The sequence below is a fragment of the Chiloscyllium plagiosum genome, chromosome 19 (genome assembly GCF_004010195.1).
Source record: "Chiloscyllium plagiosum isolate BGI_BamShark_2017 chromosome 19, ASM401019v2, whole genome shotgun sequence".
NCBI classification, from domain to species: domain Eukaryota; kingdom Metazoa; phylum Chordata; class Chondrichthyes; order Orectolobiformes; family Hemiscylliidae; genus Chiloscyllium; species Chiloscyllium plagiosum.
This window is the reverse complement of record NC_057728.1, coordinates 55084838-55112092: the sequence shown is the minus strand read 5'-3', so window position 1 is coordinate 55112092 and position 27255 is coordinate 55084838. Positions and strand designations below refer to the sequence as shown.

The following is a 27255-nucleotide window of genomic DNA, read 5'->3' as shown; positions in this document are numbered from 1 at the left end:
CTAACAGTAACTATACTATGGAAAAGAGAACAAATCAATAGATAGCACATTAATTATAGGTGACTTTAATCATCATGTAGATTGGGCAAATCAAATTGGTAGAGGTACCCATGAGGTAGAACTCACTGCACATTTGAGATAGTTTCCTAAAACAATATGTTGTAGAACCAAGCAGAGATCAGGCTACTTTGGATCTGGTAATGTATAATGAGGTAGGCTTAAAAAACGACCTCAGAATAAAGGATCCTCTAGGTGTTGTGATCCCAACTGATTGTCTAGTAATACCATCAGACCCCAGATTTATCCCAATCATTAGGACATTCTGGGCAATAAGCTTGAATCAAGTTCTTCAGTGCTTGATGCCAATGTTGAAAGACATTTGGAAACTTTTGCATCCAATCAAATCTGATGCCTTCTTCCCACAGGTGGAATGGATAAGCTCAGGTTTGGGACAAACACACGATAGAATCCATTCATGCCAACATAGCATAAAATTTCACATCTTTTCCTAGGCATAGGCAAAATCCCAAATTGCCTGTACGTTTGCTTCTCCAGATGCTACTCTACCTTATTCCACAGTATGGCCTAAAATAAGTGACCTATGTCTTGGCAAATTCACTCAGCAAAATTTATTAACAAATTGGCTCTTTGCAGCTGAGTCAAACAGTTCAGTCAAATGGTTTAAATAGTCTTCCCTAGTTTTGCTAAAACTGCTGAAACATCACTGGCATATTTTTCAGTCCAAATTACATGTTTTTGCAATAATAAACATTCATACAGTGTTACAAATGTCAGTATTTCATTAATTCTCTTTGTAAAAGGAACTTTCCAATGTCCTTTGGCAAATCAATTTCATTACCAAGTTGACTTTATAATAATCAATGCAAAATCTGGTTTCAGCACCATCATGCTCAGTAAGCACCAACTACTTTAACTCAGTTCAATACTAACAATGTCCACCATAAACGCAATCTCTTCCCTTACCTGAGCTGATCTAAGTATTAAGTATGTATGGGTATTGCTTTATTGGTAATACACATTTACACATTCTCTACATGAACATCACAAACTGCTAAAATCATTTTTCCTGGCCTATTCCCACAAACTTGTCTATAACTTGGTAATAGCGTTCACGTGTCACTTTGATAGACTTCTAAAAGATAAGAAACCATGCCACCTAAGCTTTCAAGCACCTTCACGTTTCCCAGTCTGATTGTTGGAGGATTAACATTTGAATCTACTATTTCAGATTCATTCTCCATTTAGAATAGATGGATTCCCTACAGTGTGGAAACAGGCCCTTCAGCCCAACAAGTCCACACCGACCCTTCGAAGAGCAACCCACCCAGACCCATTCCCCTACATTTATCCCTGAGTAATGCATCTAACATACGGGCAATTTAGCATGGCCAATTCACTTGACCTGCACATCTTTGGACTGTGGGAGGAAACCGGAGCACCCGGAGGAAACCCATTCAGACACGGGGAGAATGTGCAAACTCCACACAGACAGTTGCCCGAGGCGGGAATTGAACCCGGTTCCCTGGTGCTGTGAAGCAGCAGTGCTAACCACTGAGCCACCACGATTTGATTTCATTTCCTACTTCCTTTACTATCACAAGAGCAGCTTTCCCTGACTATCATAGATCTTTTCAACATGTTAAAATGACACACTGATTGGTTCTTTCTCCTCTTCAGAAAACTCTCGACATGATTTTCATTTTTGAGTTCCCATTTTATCCAGTGAATTGTGCTTTTAATGGTTCTGCAAAGACTGGCAACAACTCCAGCAAAATCTTGAACTTTGATGTTTTTATTTGTCTAGCTTTAATTGTCTATTCCTGATGAAGGGCTTTTGTCCGAAACATCGATTTTCCTGCTCCTCGGATGCTGTTTGATTTGCTGTGCTTTTCCAGCACCACTCTAATCTAGCTTTAATTGTTTGTGGGGCGCCTTGAAATATACTTTAGCTAAGTCACATGCATTTCTCTTTGAAATTCGAGACATAGGTTTGCTGGCTTCAGTTCACCAATTTCTATTTAATTGTTTAAGTGGTCCTCTTACCTCATTCATATATTAGCTGCAAAGAACAAAATGCTGTGGGCTGATTAGGAGCATCCCTAATTGCAAATAATATCAAAGGAATTCCTTTCTCCAAATCAGAATGCCAAGGACATTCTTGGCAATAAGTTGTAAATATGGTCTTCAAAAGTTGATGCCATCTTTCCAATGCATCATAAAATTGTGGGTGATAAGACGACGACACAAATTGTTTAAATTTAAAACAAGGCAAACAGAAACCCATTAATGCAGCTAAAGTATCTCTTACAAACCATCTTGAAAAGAAATCACCAAGGCTACAGAAATATTTATAAGCTAATTGTTAATTATTCAGACACTTTAAGTCCATATGGGTATGAACACAGGCTTAAAATAAATTATATTAAAAATATATACAAATCACTATTTATATCCATCAAGAAACAATGATCAAAAATGGTAGAATTTAGCATTCAGTTTGATAAGAGAAACTTGGGTCAGAAACAGCTGAACTGAACTTAAATAAGAATATTTACAAAAGACTGAGGGCAGAGTCAGCTGGTGTGGTTTAGCAGAAAAGACAATCAAGGAACAATGATAGACTTTTAAGAAAATATTCCTTGGCTCACAACAAAGATTTACTAAAGAGAGAAAGAACAATTCCAGCAAGGGGATAAACCAACTGTGATTAGTCAAGGAAGTTAACGATAGCACCAAATCAAAAGAGAAAGCACTATGTGGGCAAACTAGCAAGCAATATCAAAATGGACAGAGGCCAAAGTTAGGCCACTTAGAGAATGAGGCTGTATTGTGGAAATAATAATGGGGAGCCAAGAAATGGCAGCCAAATTGAATAAATATGTTACATCAGTGGAGTATTCAATAATAATCAAGGGGCAAAATGAGGAGAAGAGATAAATACAATAACTATCAGATAAAAGTAAATGGAAAGCAATGGGGCTAAAGGGCAATAAGTTCCCTGGATCTGATGAGCTCCTTCATAGCAAATTAAAGAAAGTAGTACAGGAATAGTGAATGCACTGGTTGTAGTTTTCCAAGCATCCTTAGATTCTAGCAAAGTCTCAGCAGATAGTGGATCTATGAAATGCTTTACTGCAGTGGGATACATAGAGTTTGGATTGTTCGTATATCCAACACTGAAACAGATTGATTTTTAATCAATAATGGAATTGAGGAATAAGAAAGTAGGGATGTGGACCAACAGATCAGCCATGATTTCTTTGACTGGCCTAAAGACTGGATGGCCTACTTCTACTCTGACATGTTGCGTCCAAGGTGCTTCACAGGAACATGGATAAAAAATGCTGAGCTAAGATGACGACAGCCAGGGCAATCAAAAACTTGAGTTTTAGACAAGATCTTAATGGTGGACCAGGGTGGAGAATAGGGTGGAAAGGAAATGCCAAAGAGTGGAAATGCCAAAGCAAAGCACCAAATGCTGATGTACAGCTATCAAAGGAGTAATAAAAGATGATAAAAGCTTTGCTCCAAAGACCAGAGTGACAAGAATGGAAATTATAGCAGGGATATGCATGTGTTATATATGAGCTGGAGAAGATTACAGAGATGCAAAGCAGGGTGGTGACAACCCAATGCAAATACAAGAATAGGATTGAGAGTACACTACATGTCATTTAATTAGTAGAAGACAAACACAGAGAAACACTCACCTCGGTGCTAACTACAGAAGAAGTTGAGACAATTCCTGGTGTAACTTGCAATGTTGTTGGTGCTACAGCCAAAGGATCAATAGTTGTGCTAATTGCTTGTGTTGCCAGCGTTGTTATTCTAGCCAGAGCCGTGACAGGGGTAGTGAAGTTTGATGATGCAAGACCAGTTACTCCAGCATGAATTGTAGTTGCTGCAGCCGTCACAGTACCTAATGTAGTAACACCTACATAGTAATAGTTGACAACAATAAGCTTTCAAGAACCAATAAAAGCTGATTAAGAAACCTTGAAGTTATACAGAACTTATTTTGATCGAAATGACATGATTCAGGACTTCAGTTGCAATCGCCCATATACCAAATCCAAAATGACGTAAATAGAAACTAAACAATTTCCTCCTTCACATTGTGCAGGTGGAGTATAGGTTCACCAACATTAAATATTCATACAATGCAGAAAAACAACAATAATTTGCACTAAAATAGATTACCATTGCTGGCAGAACACTGCCCTTTACCAGACGTCAATTGTTGCAAAGCCATGCAGTTTCTTTTTCTGTGTGTGAATGTGCCCTTGTACGCGTGCGCGTTGGTGGGTTTGGGAGAGATATACAAAAATTAGGTCAGCTGAGTACAGTTCACTTAATGACACAGCAAGTAGTTTTCCCTGTCCTGTCACCGAGAGGTCTGCATCTGGTTTGCATCGGAGTCCGACTCCATTGAGCTCTGGACAATCAGGTGATCAAAAGCATATGGAAGAGCCCAGTGAAGGATTTTACAAATTTTCCACCTACCCATTCCAACTCCAGCCATTGTTTAAGCTCAGTGAAGTTCAGTGCCGCTGAGAGTATGAAACTGGAAGTATTCCAGAAAACCAAAAGGCATGTTGGAAGGTTAGGTAATACATAAGCTACCTTATTGTTTCAAGACATCTCTTTGAAAGCAAATTTCAAACACTTTTGAATAACTCTAAAAGGGGATTTAAAGTATCAGGTTGAGTTCCACTTATTGAATCTTTCACATGCTTTCAAAGCATCTACAAACACATTTTGCAAAAGAGGTATTATTCAACAACAATTCAAGATTCAATGTTGGGTCGCAACTATACTTGATAAACTGTTTACTGATCAAGACAAAAATCTATTAAGTTGGAAAAAGCTTAGAATTTTAATGAAACTGGCGAAACACAACTAAGTAATACTATTGTAAAAGTCTGTTACACCACAATTTGAGTTCCAGCTCTCATGTGCACTTCAAACTTTATATAGCTCGAGGTACCTTTGTCATATCACACATGATCATTAGCACAAATTAAAGTTTAGACTGAAACTGTCAGCATTTATGACGCATGAAACTTGGATGGCTGGAGAGAAAACATGTAGAATTCATAATTCTAATGGTAACTGCTGACTGGGATAAGTAGAGGGCTGATTGGCATGTGTAGTTTCCAGACAAATGTGTAAAAGGCATGTTCATTTACAGTAGTACATCCTAGTCTTCACACATCAGTGCAACCCGATTGTTGTAACAAGTTGATTAAAACAGGAATTGCAACCAAAATCAGAATAATGATCTAATAAGGTATGTATTCCATCTTTTCCTTAAAACTCAGATCAATATTATATCGGTCGGTTTAGGAGGCTGTGACAGAATTAAGTTTTCAATCAGATCCCATTATTATTTTTAGGCATAAGTGTTTTCTAAAATAAGTATAGTTGACAATAAACTATAATTAATCTCAACCGTACAAGAGTAACTACAAATTATAAGTAATACCTGTCGTTCCTTTTACTAGCAAAGTTGAGACTGTTGGCTTGCTTGAAGATACAGTGACTGGAGTAACTAATCTGACTCCACTAACTGTGACAGGAGTACCACCAACTGTTCGCAGGATGGTACCAGGTGTTCCAGGAGTCTTCAGAACCACCTAGAAAAGTGACAAAATTGCAATTCTGGTCACCCTTCAACAGGAAGAATGTTAAGTTTGAGGCAGAAAAGATTTACAAGGATGTTGCCAGGACTGGAAGGCTTGAATTATAGGGAAAGGTTGAATTGGCTGGAATTTTTTTCCCTGGAATGTTGGAGGCTGAGGGGTGATCTTATAGAGATTTATAAAACCATGAGGAGCATGTAATAGCATCTAGTATCCATAGTCACACAGTAACTCTAACTTTGTGTACTTCTCTCTCTCTAGGTCACTGATCACAGCCCAATTTTCTCTATCTTTTAAAATACTTTGAACTATTAACTCACAGGTCTGTGCTAAGATGGTGAAACCTCAATAAAAATATATGCATAAACAAACCCAAATTTATAAATGGAACAAAAAACTATGTCCTCTCCACTTCCTAGCACACACGATACAGAAATATAAATCAAACCTAAAGCTAAATGCCACCACTGTAGAACCCAAGTTTTCAAATAATAAGAGCATGGCATCAGTCTTCATTGCACAGATAAACTATATGGTTGAATTCAGTGTCTATCATGAATCTACCCGGTGCCTATCCATTCAGTTCACTTTTTATATGTTCATTTGTTAGAACAAATTTCAATCATTCCCAGGAAGTATATGCAAAATAGAAGCATGCAATGGAATTAACCCAAGGATGCTTTCAGATTGCGGGACCTGAAAGAGATAGGGCTACAAAATGGTAATGGAGGAGGAAGAGGAAGGAGGGGACGGATTATTCATTATTTTACTAAAATTATGTTAACATTGCTTCAGGGTTGAAACAAGCAATAGCTACCTGTGTGACCCCAGGCTGCCCTGTAGTAAATTTTGGCACAGCTGTAATGATCTTTGCCGGAGCTCCAGTTCCTGATGTGACTACTTTTGTTGTAATGATTGTTATTGGAGATTTTATACCAGGGGATGCAGATACACCTGGGGAAAAATATATAGATTATTGTTTAGTATTTGTAAATAGCGTTTAAACATTCACTTTTTTACATGCAACGTTTAAAACTTGAATTCACAGTATTCTTCCCTTTACTGTGAAGGCTGGTCAAATAAAAGAGAAAAAGGTAGCTAGTAAGATTTTGGTCCCAACCATACACAACATCATTCAGTGTCTGGCTCTAATCTAACAAGAATAAAAGATCCAAGTTATAGCTGAAAGAAAAACATGTCAACAACAAATTAACATGAATACTGCCTGAGATATCAGGTGTAACTATGCTATTGTCAAATCTTGCTCTGCAATTTTAAGACCATTTAGTTTGGTTTGGAGGAACTTTGCACACAATTTAGGCTGGTTTTAGACAAAAACATTACCATTTAGAAAATCAAGAGTAGCAGATAGATGGGAACACTACCATCTACAAGTAGCATTTCCTCTAACCTTCTGTCTGCTGCACAGAATGCAAATGGCAGTGCAGAGAACATCAGAACAATGCATGCACACAACATGCAGCTTAAAAGGAACATTGCCTGCAAGTTCTCCTCCAAGCAATATGTTCTCTAACATTATTTTTTTGCCGATCAGGCTGAGGTCTGTGCATGACAGCAGTTTATGTGTACCAGCATGTGGTCAGCCTTCACGGCCTGAGAGGTAATTGCGCCTCCTTTCCCACCATCCTGACTTGGAAATATAACCTCCGCTCCTTCAGTACTGTTGTATCAAAATTCTTGAACTCCTCCCCTTAACAGCATTGTGGGTGTATCCACACCAAATAAGTTGCAGCAGTTCAAGGAGGCAGCTCACCACCATCTCCTCAAAAGAAACTAGGAAGGGAAACAAATGCTGGCCCAGGCAGCAACAAGCACATCTTATGAATGAAAAAATAACAAGAAGCTTTTTTTAAAAAACTATTTTTGGCTCTTCAAAAACATCGATTGAAAACATCTGCTGTTCATTTACATAGTACTCCACAAGCATGTGACCAGTTCAAGTGAGTTCCTTATATTTAAACAAATAGATCTACAACCAAAAATGTAAAATGAGAATGTTAAGACAGTCACCTGATATTGGCACAAGTTAAATCTCTGGAGTTTGATATTCATTTCCTTTGAGATTATCTTTGACTTATACCTAACCAAAGTATACTCAGCTTTGCACCCAAAATGCTCTGTTGTCCCATATAGCAGCTGGAATGATATGCTCTGCAGAATAATTTTGGTGGACGGGAGCAACAGAAGCAAAAAGCTGGTAAAGTAAATTATCTTGCCAGGTAACAGCAGCTCACTCATTAGGAGGAAAACTGAAATAGCAGTATGCCATTTAGCCACTCAGACCTGTTGTGTTATCATGGTTGATCCACACAACTCCATTCACCTGGCGGGGCTCCATTTATAACCCTCTTTAAATATTCAAACTGGATTAGGGCAATGAATGGCTTGGCAAGATATAATACCTCAAACACATTAATTTTTGAAACAGGCCTTTGAGTGTCTGAACATTTCTGTATGTGTCTTATAGAAAAAACATTACCATCAAGCACAAATGTATTGGGTCCAGTAATACCCTCATGATTGGGCAGGAAAGGGATTTATCAAGAAAATTCATGTAAGCCCATTTCAGAAAACCTAACCTTTTCTGCCCTTAATAAAAACACTGCTCAATCCAATATTAGGGTGATTAAAGTCTCCAATGACCATTGCTCTACAGTTTGTGCACCTGTCAGGAAATTATTTACATATTTTCAACTATTTTGCAGCTGTTATGATCCCAGTTGATGGTGCAACTGGACAACTCAGATTCCAGAATAAAACTTCGCCTGAGATTTTTTTGAAAAAACTTTGTTAATACGATGGTCAATCAATGAAACATCACATGAGGCTGCACTTTCTTTAACAACAGAAGTTTATTACATAAAGGACAAAAAACAAAAAAAAACACACTTAAATATTGGAAAAAGTTCTGAAATATCTTAAAATTCACAGCAAAATAAAGGGTTCAACCTATTTCCCAACTCATTTATAACAATTCAAATTTTGCTGCCTTTGCCGATCATTAAATCCGAGCTCCCTCAATCAGTTTTTCTGTGTCTACTCTCTGCAGACCACATGACTTTGAATACAGGGAGCAATACAGCACAGGCCCTTCGGCACACAATGCTGTGCCAAGTATTTATCTTAATCTAAGACCAACCTCACCGACACACCCCTCAAATTACTGCCATCCACGCGCTTGTCCAGCTGTCACATAAATGTCCCTAATGTCTCTGACTCTACTACCCACCACTGATAGTGCATTCCACACACCTATTACTCTGCGCAAAGATCCTTCCTCTGACATCTCCCCAATACCTTCCTCCAATCACCTTAAAATTATGACCCCTTGTGATAACCATTTCTGCCCTGGGGGAAATCTCTGGCTATCTACTCTATCTATACCTGTCTTTATCTTGTATACCTCTATCAAGCCACCTCTCTTTCTTCCTTCTCTCCAGTGTGAAAAGCCCTGGCTCACTCAACCTCTCTTCATAAGACAAGCCCTCCAATTCAGGCAGCATCCTGGTAGCATCTTTGAATCCGCCCTCAGCCTTCTCTCTTGTCCTTTCCAAGTACTTTGCAATCTTATCCCTAATAATGATTACCTATGACCAAGGTCAGGCTAACCAGCCTATAGGAGAACGGGAGGACTACCTGTAGTTTCCTGACTGCTGCCTCCCTCCTTTCTTAATTAGGGGTCTTACATTAGCCACCCCCAATTCCTCTGGGACCCTCCCTGACTCCAGTGATTTCTGAAAGATCACCACTATTGCCTCCATAATCTCATCAGTCATCTCCTTCAAAACTCTGGGATGTCGTCCACCTGGAGCAGGTGATTCATCCATTTTCAGACATTTCAGCTTTCTTAGCACCTCCTCCTTAGCGATGATCATTACACTCACCTCTATCGCCAACTGTCTCGAGGTTCTGGTATGTTGCTGGTGTCTTTCAACATGAAAACTTATGCAAATAGCTATTAAGTACTCTCATTACTACTCCTCGAGAGTTCTGAAGGAGATGGCTGAAGAGATTATGGAGGCATTAATGGTGATCTTTCAGAAATCACTGAAGTCAGGGAGAGTGTCAGAGGAGTGGAAGGTACTAATGTAACAGCCCTAGTTGAGAGAGGAAGGTAGAAGACAGGAAACTACAGGCTGATTAGTGTGACCTTGGTCATTGGTAAGATTTTGGAGTTCATTATTAGGCATGACATTGCAAAGTATTTGCAAGTGCATGATAAAATAGGGCTGAGTCAGCACAGATTTGTCAAGGGGAGGTCATGCCTGACAAACTGTTAGGATTCTTTAAGTAGATAACAAGCAAATTAGACAAAGTAGAGCCAGTAGATGTGATGTATTTGGATTACCAGGAGGACTTTGATCAGGTGCCACACAGGAGGCTGTTAAATAAGGTAAGAGCCCATGGTGTTCAGGGCAAGGTACTGGCATGGATTGCGAATTGGCTGACTGGCAAAAGGCAAAACGTAGGGGTAAAAGGGTCTTTTTCAGGATGGCGTTACGAGACAGGGCAAACCCCTCCCGTGCCAGTTTTAACCAGCAACACAGAAATGATTTACTCTGTGCGGTAATCTGTGAACGTTTGAAAGGCCAAGAACTATTCCCAAGAGTCACTATTTAAAGTAAAAAAAAACTTTATTTTTTGAAGCCCAACAGAGAATAATTAATTAATTAACTAATTACAACTAGCAAGTTTTGAGAAGATTTGTAGCTCAGGTTGAGGTTCTGGATGTAGGTTTGCTCGCTGAGCTGGAAGGTTCATTTTCAGACGTTTTGTCACCATACTAGGTAACATCTTCAGTGAACCTCTGGACGAAGCACTGATCTCTCACTAGTACCCTTACATACAGATAAGGAAGGACACCACTTCGACTGGGACAACACATCCATCCTAGGACAAGCTAAACACAGACACGCACGAGAATTCCTAGAAGCATGGCATTCCAACTGGAACTCTATTGATAAACACATTGAATTGGACCCCATTTACCACCCCCTGAGAAAAAGAACCGGAAATGACATCACTAACCCAAGGAAACCCAAACATATAAACAGAAAGCAGGAAACAACAGCAGTACTTCGTCCGGAGGCTCACTGAAGATGTTACCTATTATGGTAACGAAACGTCTGAAAATGAACCTTCCAGCTCAGCCAGCAAACCTACATCCATTATTTATAACTGCTTTCTCTAACCTATCTTTTACCTTCCCCATCTACAATAAAAAAGTCCAATAAAACGCCAGATTCAGATTTATCAAAAAAATTCAAATTTCAAAACCAGACAACTGCCGATTCTTCTCTTTGTATCGTCCTCTGTCTTCTTTTCTTCTTCTTAGGAATTATGTTTCACAGATTGTTCATAGATGAAGGTACTTTTGAGATAGCTATTTCTCTGGCAGTCTATACATGCCAGTGGCTTGGCAGTTCTTCTCCAACTGTTCAATTTTCCCCGGTCTTATACCCCAAAAGCATCAGATTGTTCCATTGGTCTTGATATTATCAAAATATCAGATTCAAACTTGATTGGACATTAGTACCTTGGGGTATAATTTAAACTGATTGGCCGAATTTAAATTTGTCTTTTTTTGTCTTGTAGCAACTCAGGTACTGCCAGCTGTTGGACCAAAGGTTACATTGTAAATTTTCCCGTACTCTTTGTGCCTCCAAGTCCTGCAACTCTCTTAAAAGGTACAGTACACCCACATCTTCGTAACAATGGCAACTGGTGACCTTCCACAGGGGGTCAGTATTTGGATCTATTCTTGTCATACATTACTAGAGACAGAGATAGATAGGTCTTTGATTAGTAAGAGGATCAAGGGATACGGGAGGAAGGCAGGAGAATGGGGATGAGAAACGTATTGAATGGCAAAACAGACTTGTTGGACTGAGTGGCATAATTCTGCTCCTATATCTTGCGGTCTTCTGGCCTTTCCAATACCACTCCAGAGGCTTTCAGTCACTTTTTAAAAGTTCATCCTGGGACAGTAGTGGTGAGCTGCCTTCTTCATTTGGCGTTGGTACATTCACAATAGACAGTCAGTGAGCGAGTTTCACTTTACAAGCAACCTTTGTTTCAAAGCATCGTTTCACAAGGACTCTAACATGTAGTATGCCATTACTTGGAAATGTGAACTCTAAAAATAATATAAATTACATACCTATCATCACACAAATATACCAAGTAGCATAAAAGCTTTGTTATTGTTCAACTCCAACCCAATGGGTGCAAATTATATTTAAAATATCCAAAAACATGTGCTGGTATGGGATGGATACAACAAAATAATGTCCCTTTTGATGGGTGAACAGTAAAAACTGAAGTATGCAGTTCCTTTACTCGCTGAGCTGGAAGTTTCTGTTTCAGACGTTTCGTCACCATACTAGGTAACATCGTCAGTGAGCCTCCGGATGAAGCACCAGTGGTATGGCCTGCTTTTTGTGTGTGTTTAGGTTTTCTTGGGTTGATGATGTCATTTTCTGTGGTGACATCATTTTCTGTGATGTCATTTCCTCTTCTTTTTCTCAAGGGATGGTAAATGGGATCTGAGTCAATGTGCTTGTTGATAGAGGAACTCTATCAACAAACACTTTGACTTGAATCCGAGTTACCACCTCCAGAGAAAAAGAACAGGAAATGACATCACCAACCCAAGGAATCCTAAACACACAAATAAGTCATCACCAGTGCTTCAGCCGGAGGCTCACTGATGGTGTTAACTAGTATGGTGACGAAACATCTGAAACCAAACCTTCCAGCTCAGTGAGCAAACCAACATTCAGAACCTCAACCTGGGCTAGAAATCTTCTCAAAACTCACTAGTTCCTTTACCTAGTTCATCTAACTCCTTTCACAAAATACACAAGGTTTATAAAAGACAAATACTGCCAAACTCAGCAAGGATTCACTTTCATGTGATGTAGTTTTGCAAGTTTCATGTTTGAGATGGTGAGATCAATGGTATAACACAATGACCTGAACAGCCTCCTTCAGTGCTGTGACTCCAAGACTTCAAACCAAAATGGTTCCTCCATAGAATCCTTACAATTAACTTCTGGCAATACTTAAAATTGTGAAAAATAATTTTCATTTTTACGCTGACTTTTAATATCGTGTTTTAATTAGGAAATCTTGACAAGTAGATAGGAAGTAGCTAGTTTAAGAATCACTGCTAATTGAACCTTTTATGTATCTGAAAATGAATGCATGCAGAACTGGTTTTAAAAAATGTCTTTAAATAAAATAAAATTTCAACTGATGAAAAATAGACAAATGTTAATGAGATTTAAATTGGAAATCTAGAAATTTCCACTGTGTACCTGTAACATTGGGTTGAGCCATCAGTGCTGAAACAGGGATGGTTTTTATGATGGTGGTTGCTCCAGGTTTACTGCTGGCTGGTGAGACACTGCTAAGACCCAGGATCGTTTGCTTCGTACCTATTCCACCAGCTTGTGACGTTGTGATTATTGTTGCTGGCTTACCGTCTGCTGCTGTTACAAGCCTCACTATAGTCCCTGGAGGAAAAGGACCCTTTGCCTTTGGATTTAAACCAAAATTGAAATATGCATCAAAATGGAAACAATAAAAGCCATGAAAGATGCAGGCTTGAAAAAATTATTTCATTATTTTCTAACACTTAGACATGCACATTTAATGAAATATAACATTAACAATATGGTTCTTACAATAAGAACACAAATTAATTTAGAAACAGATATGATCCACAATGAATTTGTAGTATTAATTTGTGCCTGTGCTAATAAGGAAACATGCAATATTCCCATGCATATCTATTAAGTAAACAAACATTGGTAGGCAGGCAACAGGACAGAGCACTCAGAAGCAGTGTGACACAGAATAAAATTATTATATCACTGAACCTACACATGTACGTAAATTTTATCAATACACCTCCCTTGTACCAAATTTATTCTTACTGGATTTATTGTTCTACAAGCTATTCCAGTTTGACATGATGTTTTAAACATGTTTTCCCATATATTTTACATCAGTATTTGTGCTGTATTCCCTGATTCTACGTGCACATATGAAGGAATCTAACTATTTGTGAAAGGGGGCAGAACAATAATCTAATTACTATTGATCCTAACTAAAAATGATCACCAGATAAGTGAGCCTCAACAAAATGCTTTAAAACAGATTCACAAGTTAATTTCAATTGTTACAGAATTGTTTATGTTGGAAAATGCCACAGTGCTAAAACAATTAAGCCTGGGTGCAAGATTGGGATTCATTGCTTAGCTAAAGCATGATTCCTTCCCACTTTGTATTTCATGTAATCATTGCAATTGAATATAAGTATTCTCTGGATTTGATACTTTCACAGTAATTAGTAAGTACTGAAGATTTATTTAACAATTATGCTATGATAAGTTAAAAAGATGGGATTAAGATTTGTAAGGAAAGCAGTTAAAAACTTATGTAACCTAAAAATGTGCTGTACTCAAAAACTGCCATTATGAGGCTGGTGCTACAGCATGAAAAACACTGCAATCAGAATTAAACTGCAGTCTTTGAACCTCACCGCACGTAATACTTTGCCCAGTGCTGTAAGTAAGTAATGCTTTTAGTTCCCTAGTGATTGGAGACAGCATCAGCCAGAGAGACAGCTCTATCAATATGCTTCAAATAGAGGAACCTCAATTGTCTGAATACCAATTATCCGAACATCTGATTATCTGAAGGAGATCTCGAGGTCCCGATAGAAATATTACATTAAAGATGTGTTTCTGCATGTCTTTTGTTTACAGTGATTAAACAGGCACCGTCTCCAAATGACTGCCCATCCTCTCTCTCTCCCCATACTTTCCCTGGGCTTCTACACAGCGGTGTACCCTAAACTCTCCCTTCGCCAGATAATCTCTCTAACATTGACCTGTAAAGGGCAAAAGTGGAACCTGTCAAAACGTTGCAGTAAAAAGTTGTGTGTGTGTGTGTGTGTATATATACGCACACGCGCGCACGTGTTAGTTGGAAACTTACCCCGCAGAAGCAGTCTTGTTGGTGTACACTTCGGGGCAACCGGAGAGGAGGCAGGGGGTATTGGACGGGGGTGGGCGGTTTTTGGACAGGGTTTGGGGTGGGTGGGGTGAGCTGTTGAACAGGCTTTAGGGCGGGTGCGAGGGTGGCAGTGTTGGACGGGTTTGGGAGGCAGGTGGTGTTGGACGGGGTTTTGGGGGCGGGCGTCGGGAGGGCGGGGGCTCATGCGCAGTGTGCTGCAGCAGTCGCCTGAATGGGGAGCAGACTTTGAAAACTCCAAGTCCCAGAGGAAAGGCATTTAATCGATTAACCGAATAATCAATTATCCGAACAAAATAGCGCCCGCCCATCTCGTTCAGATAATTGAGGTTCCCCTGCATTTAAAACAAGTTTACGATATGCCCAACTGTACCTCAACACAAATTCATCAGAATAACCTTGCTGTCGTATACATTGATAGAAAGTAGCACAAGATCCTTTCGAGTAACCCACTTAAGCGTACGCAACTAGTAATGCACAAGTTCAGCCTAATTATGGTTCAAGTGTCCCAATCACACTTTAGAATGCTTGGCCTGAACTATATTTGAACTTGATTACACACATAGCACAGGTATTGCTGCTTCAACCTCAAATGCTTTTTGCAGTGCTCTTCTATCAAACAGTGCTTAATCTTGGGGTAATAAAGGAAAATAGAATTAAATTAAACTGCCCCAATGTGCAAAATATTTACTAAAGTATGGTGTGGCACAGAATGATCTGTGTACAGAGCGTACCACCTGATCTTGCAAATGTAAGGAACAGTCCAGTCCATGAGGAATAATATCATAGAAAAGGCAAAGAACAACTGAAAGCTACTAAAAGAACATAGATCTATGAAAAATAAATTGCTAATGGTGCTACTTTTATAGTGAAGATGGTAAGCAGCTTGGAAAGACTCCAGAGATTCGCTTCAGAGGCACCAACATACACCAATACTGTGATGTTTGAAATAACAAAATGAAACGGGAACCACTGATAAACTAATAAATAATGTCAATTGTGATCAGAAATATGTGACAATAGGATGTTACGTGTGTAGGCAGAATTACACAGGGTATGCAACATTTTTAAGTTACAGATACATAAATTTTGTATAAAATATAAAAAACAGATTATATTGGAAGTCACTGTTGGCGGTTTCACAGATAAACAAGCTCTTGGCATTCTTCCTTCTGCTACTTTCAGAGCTATTAGAACTGCTAAATGTACAGTTAATTTATTTACTATTAAGCCAGAGTCATTTCTAGGTCACAATGACAAAATGTAACACACATACCTGGATGAACTGTGCCAAAGACCCAGCAGTGGCCTGGCCTGTGATTGGAGCACCGGTTTGTACAGGAGCTGTCTGAACAAGAGTCATCATTTTCCCTAGATTGGAGATCTAAACAGAACAAATTCCAGCTCAACGCACATAGTCACAAAGTCCATAAAATCTTTAAGACAGACAATAAACCAAAATGCTCAATAGAATTAGATTCTAAAAATTAAAAGGAATTAAGGAAAGGACAATGAGCTTTTTAAAATGAGAGAGCAAAGAAAGAAAGAATATGAAAGAAATTCCCAAGAAGTAGGACCAAGAAAGCCATAATATACATATCATGCTAAATAATCTACAACTGATAAGAAAATTCTCAAATTTGTGTTTTGATACAGACATGATTTTTGTGGAAACAACGTAAGTTCACTAGACCAAGACCAAATTACGAAAAGAAAGTTAGACGTGCAAGTTTAAAACAAAAATCACTATGTTCACACATTAGTTTATATACCAGTTAAAATATTCATTTTTATGCAATGCAGCAAAGCAAGGAGGCAATTGTTCGAAATGTTGACTATGCTTGAGCCAAGTAGTTAGCAACCTTAAACATACAAAACAAATTATTGTTGTTAGAGAAAGGTTCTTACCTCAGTGAAAATAACATATTTTAATACTAGGCAAAATCAGGATGGATGAAAGCATAACTGCCCAATTACAAATATTCTCTCCAAGTTTCATCATACAATGCATCAGTTAACAAGATGACGGAGGCCTAGTCTTAAGGCTTTTGCTTTTGTCATTCTAACAAACTCAAGTCAAATTGAATAACCTACACAGTTTAAAAACAAAACTCTAAGAACTGTGGATGCTGGAAATCAAAGTGGAAAAACTCAGCAGATCAGACAGCATTTGCGCCAAGAGTTCACATTTCAGGCCCAGCAACTTCAGAACTGTGTGTTCAGAACAGGGTTATATCTGCTTTCTCTCCACAGATGCTGCCAGGCAGGCTGAGATTTTTCCCAGCAATTTCTGATGTTAAACCTCAAAGCCATTCCTTCCATGAATTTTCACTCTTCTTCACTTAGTGTTGCTCTGAGGGCATAGCTGATATCAAGTCATTGTGGGAAATATCAGGGGGCACACCACTTTGTTGCAAGGCATTTTAGGAGCCCAGTTAATTAGCAAAACTGTGGGCAGCACGGTGGCATAGTGGTTAGCACTGCTGCCTCACAGTGCCAGAGACCCGGGTTCATTTCCCACCTCAGGCGACTGACTGTGTGGAGTTTGCATGTTATCCCCATGTCTGCGTGGGTTTCCTCCGGGTGCTCCGGTTCCCTCCCACAGTCCAAATATGTGCAGATCAGGTGAATTGGCCATGCTAAATTGCCCGTAGTGTTAGGTAAGGGGTAAATGTAGGGGTATGGGGGGGGGGGTTGCGCTTCGGCGGGTCGGTGTGGACTTGTTGGGCCGAAAGGCCTGTTTCCACACTGTAATGTAATGTAATCTAATCTAATCTGAACAAGAAATGCTGGTGCAAAAGCACAGCCAAAACTGAAGGCTCATTTGCCTCTGGCTTATGAAGAATCAGAAATATTATGCTGGATGCAGGCACATACCAGCCTCCATTTGTCTGGGCTGTGGGCAAGTTCTGGATTCCCAAAGAAAAGGGGAGTTAGTTTTCTCAAAAGTACACAGACAAATCCTTTTCTCCAATTCTGTTTTGGGTATCTGGCACTAACTCCCATTCCACCGGCTCTGTTACCAACGTACCACTGCACTATGCAGGGAGCTTCCTTTTCGCAATGAAAAGCAGGTCACGCATTTTCAGGTTTTCAAGGCTATTTTTTCAAAATTGCCATTCAGGTGTGAAACGGTCATTATGGAGTAGCTACTCATATATAGAAACCATGTGATCCACATTTCCATTGCTCTCATTGCTGTCAATTTACTACCCAAGTGCTAAATTGAGAATTCACCCTTCAATGTCAGATGCACTTCATTAAACTATTAGCATAAATCTGATACTGCACAGCCATCAAATAATTCTTAAGTACTAATTACCAAGGAGCCTCCACCGCCAACTTGAATTGGGCTTTTGACAAGTGTGAACGTTTTCGTGACACCACCCACGACAGTAGTAACAACTTGAGTCTGCTGAGCCACGGTCAATGCACCCGATTTATGTACAGTGATAATAGGTCGGGTCGAAGATGGGCCTAGAGAGCCAGTTGATGTTGCCACTTGTGCAGCTGCTGTCTTCAGCATTGTTGTGGCCGGGGTGTTCACCTGCATAATATAAAGGCACTTTCACACAAGTATTGTAAAATAATGATGCATTTTTAGATTTCCTTTCTCACAAAACTGCTTATGGTGATCACTTACAAAGTGATTATAACTAGTCCTGCAAGATTCTTTCACCCACATTAAAAGAAAAACTGACTATGCTTGTCTTAACTTCACGAATCAATTCCTTCACTCTGTCTGACTGACAATAGTGAAAAATATACTTGAAAAGACATTTTGGAACTTACAACCAGGATTTCAAATAAATGGAGAGTAATAGTCATACAACATGAAGAAGCATAAAACAGCCCTTCGGCTCACCATGTCGATGCCAGCCAACAAACACCAAACTACACTAATCCCATTTACCTATAGTTAGTCATAATCGTCTAATCTATGACATTTGAAGTGCTCAATCAGATATTTCTTATATGTCACCAGGGTACCTGCTTCCACCACCCCCTTAGGCAGCACATTCTATCTATCTACCACCCTCTGGGTGAAAAACCTACTCCTCAGATCTCCTCTAAACCATGTACTTATCATCTCAAACTTAAGCCCTCTGGTCTTAGATACATCTGCCATTGGAAAAATATTCTCATGATAAACGCTGTCTACGCCTCCCATAGTTTTGTATATCTCAATCAGGTCCCTCCTCAGCCGCCTCCTCTCCAAGGAAATCAAACCCAGCTGATCACTCCCTCTCCATAATTGAGACCTTTTATCACAGGCAACATCCTGGTGAATCTCCCCTGCACCCTCTCCACTGCAATCATCTCCTTCTAATTGTGTGGTGACGAGAACTGCACACAGTATTCCAGCTGTGGCCTAACCGATGTTGTATAAAGTTGCAACAAGACTTCCTTGCTCTTATATTCCACGCCTTGGCAAATGAAACCAAGCATGCTGTATGCCTTCTTCAACACCCAAACCATGCTGACACTTTCAATGATCTATGGACTTGCTCACCAAAGACCCTTGGTTACTCAGTACTCCCTAGGGGCCTACCATTCATTGCATAAATCTTTCTTTTATTTGACCTTCCAAAATGCATCACCTCACACCTAGCAGAATTAAATCCCATCTGTCATTCTTCTTCCCAATTTACCAGCTGATCAATATATTAGACTATAAACCAGCATCCACACTATCAACTACACCACCAATTCTCACGTCATCAGCAAACTTATTAATTTTACATTCACATCCTGGTTGTTAACACACATCATAAACAAGATCCCACTACTGATCCATGTGGTACACCGCTGGTCATGAGCTTTCAATCACAAAACCATCTCTTCACCATCACTCTGCTTGCTGCAAGCTAATTTTGAATCCAGTTTGTCAACTTACCTTGGATCCCATGGGCTTTTACCTTTTTGCCCAGGCTTGTCAAATGTGTTACTGAAGTCCATCAACTGCACTACCCTCATCAATATATCTAGTCATCATTTAAAAAAAATAATCAATTATTCAGATAGGATCTCTGGTTAATGTATCTGTGCAGGAGTCTGACAGGATCTCCCTTTAAAAAATCCATGCTGAATGCCAAGACAATTTTAATACTTTTAAACACAGAGAGGTAGGTGCTTAGAACGCACGGTCAGGGGAGGTGGTAGAAGCAGGTAAAATAGCAACATTTAAAAGACATTAGAAAGATACATGAACATAGATGGATAAGGGCCATGTGCAGGCAAGTGGGATTAGTTTAGAATGGTATAATGGTCAATGCAGATATGGTGGACCCAAAGAGTTCTTCCCCTGCTGTGTTATTCTGTTATGGAGGCTACTTGGTCATTCATGTCAGTACTAACTATCTGGTAAAGTCATTCAAATTAGTTGTATTCTCCTGTAATTTTCTTTTCCCATACCCATTATATACAACACATGCATTTCCTTCCTGCAAGTCTAATTGATAAATAAGAGGTGTAGGAAAACAAATACTCACACTTACAACAGAGGGAACAGCATTAGTGGTGCTTTGAGCTGGAACGACAAGACGAACTCCAGCAGGTAAGGAAGAAACAGCAGCTTTTACTGTCTGCACAGCTTGTTGGGAAACTGTGACCAGCTGGGCTGCTGCTGAAGGCATTGCAGATACCTGAGCAGCAGAGACCTGCGTTGTAGTTACAGCACCTTTACAGGATTAAGAAAAAACTATATAAAGTACTGCACAAAACAAAACAAATCATCAACTGAAGCCCTAAAATAGTTCTCCAAATGAAATAACATTTCTCAGTTGAAAATGCTGCAATTGTGAAATTAGACAAGGTAATTGCCTTGCTTTCAAAGATCTTGCTTTGATTTGGAATAATTTTCACTGTCCAAGTGAGCACTCAAACTTACGTCATATAAAATATAACTAAACACAGGTCCAAATTAAAGAAAAATCCCCATAAATTAACTGTAGAATAGTTAATAAACTAAAGAGTAGTGAAAATTGAACATCTCTAATTTAAAAAATAATAGTTTGCTGCATTGAAGAACAGACTGTAATAAATTTTAAAAATTGGAAGAAAAACGTAAAAACCTAACATCTTCACAACAGTTATATTAACTTTATGCTGCATCTTAGTTACAAAAGAAAATACACATACAGTTAGCTCCCACAGCCCTGAAGTATCCACAGAGATTCTCAACTGAAGGTGTGTACGCGTCAACGAAACCAATGGTAAAGTTTCAAAGGCTCCAACAATACTAACCCAAAATGCAGTGCATCACTTTTATCACCCTCAAACAGAAACAGAAAAGAGAAAAAGATACCAGATCTAAGATCCTCAGCCCTGTCATGATTGGGAGTTAAACAACTCACCGGAGGGGGCTTCTGCACAAATAGCCACATCCTCCGCACAAAAGATCAGGCAAAATTATTTGCAGCAATCTTCAGCCAGAAGTACATCTCTGCCTCCTCAATGGTCCCCAGCATCACAGATGCCAGTCTTCAGCCAATTCAATTTACTGCACATGATAGAAAGAAACAGTTGGAGGCACTAGATACTGCAAAGGATACTGGCCCTGACAACATTCCAGCAATTGTACTGAATACTTACACCCAGAACTTGTATCACCCCCAGCCAAGCTGTTCCAATAAAGCTACAAACACTGCCATATACCTGACAATGTGGAAGATTTCTTAGGTACATCCTGTACACAAACCAGGTCAAATCCAATTCAATCCAATCAAATACCACCTCATCAGTCTATTCTTGATCATCAGTAAAGTGATGGAAGGTGTCATCAAGCAGCACCTGCTCAGCAATAATCTGCTTATTGATACATAGCTTGGGTGAGTAATCCACCTCCAGACTTCCAAAGCTTATCCACTATTACAAGGTATAAGACAGGAATGTGATGGAATACTCCCACTTGCCTGGCTGGGTGCAATTCTAACACCACTCAGGAAGAGCCCACTTGATTGGCACCACACCCACAAATACCCACATCCTCCACTACTGACACTCAGCAGTAGCAGTGTGTACGATCTACAACATGCACTGCAGAACTGCAAAGATTCTTAGTCAGCACCTTCCAAACCCATGATCACAGGAAAGTGGCAGCAGATACATGGGAATACAATCACCTGCAAGCTCCCTCCAAGCCAATCACCATCCTGACTTGAAAACCTACCGTTATGCCTTCACTGTCGCTGGGTCAGGTTCCTGGAATTCAGGCCTTGATGGCATTATAGATCTATCTACAACAGGTGGACTGCAGTAGTTGAGAAGACATCTGACCATCACTTTCTCAAAAACAACTAGCAGTGGGCAATAAATGCTGGCCAGCCAGCCATGTCCCCATTCTAGCTTACTCACCAACCCAGCACCCTACCTAACACCTTCAACATTCACTCTCTTCACCTCAGTGACAGCAGCGCGTAACATATATAAAATACAATGCAGCAATCACCAAGGCACCTTCGACAGCAACTGCCAAACTTGTGACCATTACTATCTCGAAGGAGAAGGGCAGCAGATGAAGAAGAATATCACCACCTGCAAGTTCTACTCCAAACCACACACCATCTTGACTTGGAACTACATCACTGTACCTTCACTACCCTGGAATTAATAACCTGGAACTTGCTCCTAACAGCACCATGCACATACCTACACTTAAGGGTGCTGCATTTTGAGAAGTCATTACCAACTTTTGAGGATAATTTGGAATGAGCAATAAATTCTGGCATAATCAATGGCACCCACAGCCCATGAATAAATATAAATAAAATAAAATTAAAAGACAGTCAGTATGAGGTGTGGTGAAGACATCAGATAGAACCAAACAAGAAAATAAGTTAAATCAAGCAGTGAATGAACGCTTCACAGTAGCTAGATATTGTTAAAGGATTGATCAAGCAGAAGTGGGTACTGCAGATGCTGGAGATCAGTGTCAAGGTTAGAGTGGTGCTGGAAAAGCACAGCAAGTCAGGCAGCTTCAAAAGCCCTTCATCAGGATTCAGCTTTTGCCCGAAACGTTGATTTTTTTTTTCCCCTGCTGCTCGGATGTTGCCTGACCTGCTGTGTTTTTCCAGCACCATTCTAATCTTGACTTAAAGGATTGATCACCTGCCTTGAAATATTCAGCCAAGAAATTTACAAAAACCTGCTTATAACTTGAAATAGGATCATTAGTCAAAAATCAATAGTCTCATACATTTTTAAAAGAGAGCTTTTAAAATCCAAAGCCGTAAAAGCTACCTTGCTCCAGGTAAAGTGCATTAAAAGATTACATTCCTGTAGCATTTCAATATTTGTAAAAATGAGCCTTATGTATAAATTCTTATACAAATGGCACATGATAAACATGAAAACAAAGGTTTCACATGATGAGAGCTAGAATTGTTAAAAATATTGTGGCTTACTTGTCATTCCAGGGATCAGCACACTCGTGGGAGAAGCAACTTTAGAAACAGGGAGTGGTGAATGCAATGGTGCAGCAGGAATAGCAGGCGTAGGAGAAACAGGGCTACATGAAGTCTTCTGTGGTAGTGTAGTATTGCTCAAAGCTGGAGTTGCCATGGTAGGTGTGGTGGTAGTGGTGGTGGCGGCTGATGGTGGCATATCATACTTTTGCAGCTGAAGAAGATAGGCATCTGCTGTAGGAACTGCACCCCAACATACTTCGAGTGAATTTGTGCTAGCTCTGACCAACTGCACACGGGAAGGTGCAGGGGGCTTTTCTAAAGAGAAAAGAAACTTATTCAGATTCTGTTTTAGGAAAACTACTTTAATACAGGTCATTCTATTACAACACCAGTTTTGTCAACGCAAATTGGCTGAAATACGATTGATTAATTGGGGACACTATTTCCTCAGTGCAAACTTTTAAAACGTGTGCTGGCTGTAACACAATTACAGCACCAACACTTTAAGCACTGCTTCTAAAGCACGATTTTTCTGTACTATGCGGTTGCATAAGACACAACCATCGCATTATTGGAGAACTGACTGTAGATCACTTACATCCCTTGCCCAAACCTATAATATTAAACCTTCCACAAGAATCTGCCCTGAAGAAATTATGCAAGTAAACTGATCTCCTCAGTTATCCAAATATCAACCTTATCCTAAAGAAACCTAGAGTAGACACGTATAGATGCACCACAAAACCCTTCGTGCATCTGATTACATTTTACTCTCTCTCAATTGTTTTCACTTCTACCATAGGCTTACAAAACAAGCTGTATTACATTTCAACTAAACATTTATGGTCGCCTTATCTAAAGAAGCATACACTTTCCAAGAGTGAGTGCAACTAAGGCTCACCAGAATGTTTCCTGGTATGCAGGGTTAGCCTCTGTGAAAAGATCGAGGAGACTGGCAGATTAGAAGAATATGATCTTATTGAAGCACACAAAATTATGAAACAGATACTAATGCACAGAAAATAAGAAATAGGAGTGGGTCATTTGGTCCCTCAAAAGCCTGCTCTGCGTTCAAAAAGATCATTGTCGATCTCCTCTTGCATTGGCAGCTCAGCATAGCCACTAACTCACTGATATTTCAAAAATCTATCTACCTTCTCTTTAAATACTGTGTGATTTAGCCTCAATTCCCTGAAGTAGAGCATTCCAAACATTCACTCCCTCTAGGAGGTGAAAAACCTTCACAGCTCCATTCTAAATTAATGTATTCTGTAACTATGTCCTCAAATTCAAGATTCACCACGAGTGAAAACATCTCGATATCTACACTGTCAAGTTGCTTCAGAATCTTAAATAGAAGTAAAATACTATAAAGGCTGGAAGTCTGAAGAAACTTTGCAGGTCTGGCAGCATCTGTAGAGACAAAAACTGAGTTAACATTAAATCTAGTGTCTCGTCTTCAGAACAGGACGTTCTCAAGTCTTCTTGACAAAGTACAAGACCTTTCTTCTTGAAACCTCACCTGCTACATTTTCGTCTGCTCACTCAATCTATTGATATCCCCTTGCAGGTTCCTAATGTCCTCATCACGACTTGCCCTCCCACCAATTTCTGCATAGAGTCATAGAGATGTACAGCATGGAAGCGGACCCTTCAGTCCAACTTGTCCATGCCGAATAGATATCCTGACTTAATCTAGTCCCACCCGGCCCATATCCCTCCAAATCCTTCCTATTCACATACCCATCCAGATGCCTCTTAAATGTTGCAATTGTACTAGCCTCCACCATATCCTCTGGCAGCCCATTCCACACACGTTTCACCTCTGCGTCTCTTTTATATCTTTCCCCTCTCACCCTAAACCTATGCCCTCTAGTTCTGGACTCCCCCACCCTAGGCATAAGACCTTGTCTATTTATCCTGTCCATGCCCCTCATGATTTTATATACCTCTATACGGTCACCCCTCAGACTCCGACGCTCCAGGGAAAGCAGCCCTAGCCTATTCAGCCTCTCCCAATGGCTCAAATCCTCCAAACCTGGCAACATCCTTGTAAATTTTTTTTGAACCCTTTCAAGTTTCACAACATCTTTCCAATAGGAAGGAGACTAGAATTGCATGCAATATTCCAAAAGTGGCCTAACCAATGTCCTGTACAGTCACAACATGACCTCCCAACTTCTGTACTCTATACTTTGACCAAAAATGGAAAGCATACCAAACACCTCCTTCACTATCCTATCTACCTTCGATTCCACTTTCAAGGAGCTATGAACCTGCACTCCAAGATGTCTTTGTTCAGCAACACTCCCTAGCACCTTACCATTAAGCGTATAAGTCCTGCTAAGATTTGCTTTCCCAAAATGCAGCACGGTGCAATAATCTAAATTAAACTCCATCTGCCACTCCTCAGCCCACTGGCCCATCTGATCAAGATCCTATTGTAATCTGAGGTAACCTTCTTCACTGTCCACACCACCTCCAATTTTGGTGTCATTTGCAAACTTATGAGTATACCTCTTATGCTCGCATCCAAATCATTTATGTAAATGACAAAAAGGAGTGGACCCATCTATTCAACAAATTTTGATTCACTACACTGTGCCCTTTCCTCCAAGTCATTAATATAGATAGCAAATAATTGAGGCCCTAGGACTGATCCTGGTGGCACACCATTATCTAAACTTTTCAAGCCAGAAAATAACTCATTAATTCTGATACACTCTTCTGTGTTAACCAATATAGACACAGCAATCCAGCTGTACACTGTGGTCCCCATAAAGTACAGCACCAGATATGTTTTTTTCATATAATCGCAGATCTTTACTTATACTACTTATTCAGGTGGTCTCCTCCATGTATTTAATGTGCATGAAGAATTTTCTGACATTAATCCAAAATGATGCATAAGGGAAGGGCTTACAAAATGAATCATGGGACCCTACGGAATACTGAGGAAAAAAACGGATTTTGGTGTACAAATCCATACCTCCCTGAAAGATGGCAATACAGGTAGACAGGGTGAAGGAGGAATATGGGATGCTTGCCTTCATTAGCTTGGGCATAAAATATAGGACCAGGAAAGTCTCGTTACAACTTTATAAAACACTGGCGAGGCCACAAATGGATTACTGTGCGCAATTCTGGTCGCCACACTATCGGAAGAACGTGATTGCACTGAAGAAGGCACCGAGGAGATTCATCAGGATGTTGCCTGGGATGAAAAGTCTCAGTTATGATGAGAGACTGGATAGGTTGGGCTTGCTTTCCCTAGAGCAGAGGCGGCTGAGGGGGGATCTGATTGAGATACAAAAATTATGAGAGACATAGACAGGGTAAATCACGAGAAACTCTTCCCCATGGCAATAGTGTCTACATGGCAGACGTACACAACAGGGAATAAATGTAAGGTGAGGAAAAAGCGGTTTAGGCGAGATCTGAGAAAGAATATTTTCCACCCAGAGGGGGGTAGAAATATGGAATGTGCTACCTGAGAAGATGGTGGAAGCAGAGATTCACACCACATTTAAGGTGCATCTGGATGAGTACTTCAATTGCCAGGGTACAGGTTGTTATGGACCAAGTGCAGGTTGGTATTTCTTGATTAGCATGGACATGGTGGGCCAAAGGACCTGTTTTTATACTGTATAAGTATGACTCTAAAATTTCTCCTTTGCTGTTTATAAACACATCCCCTTTCCATACTTAAATTTACTTCTACAACAATTTTCAATGCAGTTTAACAAAAAAAATCAGAGCAAGTTTTATCTTTAAGGACTATGCAACACCCACCAGTTTCCAAATACCAAAGATCTTTGCAGCAGACTTGATTATTCCAAGCCTTCCGGTAGCCATCTCTTCCACTCCAAATATAAAGACGAGTATGAATCGCAACAGCACAGTGGCCAGCCCTGGCCCTTGGTACATTGTCCTCCAACGTGTCTGAGACTACAGGTGTCCAGATGTAGCCATCTGCTATAAATATAGCATTAATTTAATTCATTTTACCAAAGCATATCTTTAAATTACACCACTTGCAGAAAGACAAAGCAAATTATTATCGAAATGATTACATATACTGCAAAATTATCAACACAGCTACAAATTAAATATCTCAAGAG

General features: G+C 39.8%; 1 protein-coding gene across 4 annotated transcripts in view; it reads right to left on the bottom strand.

The window, feature by feature from the left end:
* LOC122559831 (host cell factor 2-like) overlaps positions 1-27255 on the bottom strand; it is an 83177-nt gene that overhangs the window by 30668 nt on the left and 25254 nt on the right. The window contains exons 7-15 of one of the 4 annotated variants that reach the window (XM_043709924.1): positions 26927-27109; positions 23132-23449; positions 20225-20406; positions 18049-18273; positions 16003-16110; positions 13004-13223; positions 6481-6617; positions 5507-5657; positions 3732-3955 (exon numbers count right to left, since the gene is read on the bottom strand). In XM_043709924.1, coding sequence (XP_043565859.1) covers positions 3732-3955; positions 5507-5657; positions 6481-6617; positions 13004-13223; positions 16003-16110; positions 18049-18273; positions 20225-20406; positions 23132-23449; positions 26927-27109 — 1748 coding nt within the window. Of the gene's footprint in view, positions 1-3731; positions 3956-5506; positions 5658-6480; positions 6618-13003; positions 13224-16002; positions 16111-18048; positions 18274-20218; positions 20407-23131; positions 23450-26926; positions 27110-27255 lie in introns of all 4 variants that reach the window. The other 3 variants (XM_043709926.1, XM_043709923.1, XM_043709922.1) reach the window with 3 other exon arrangements.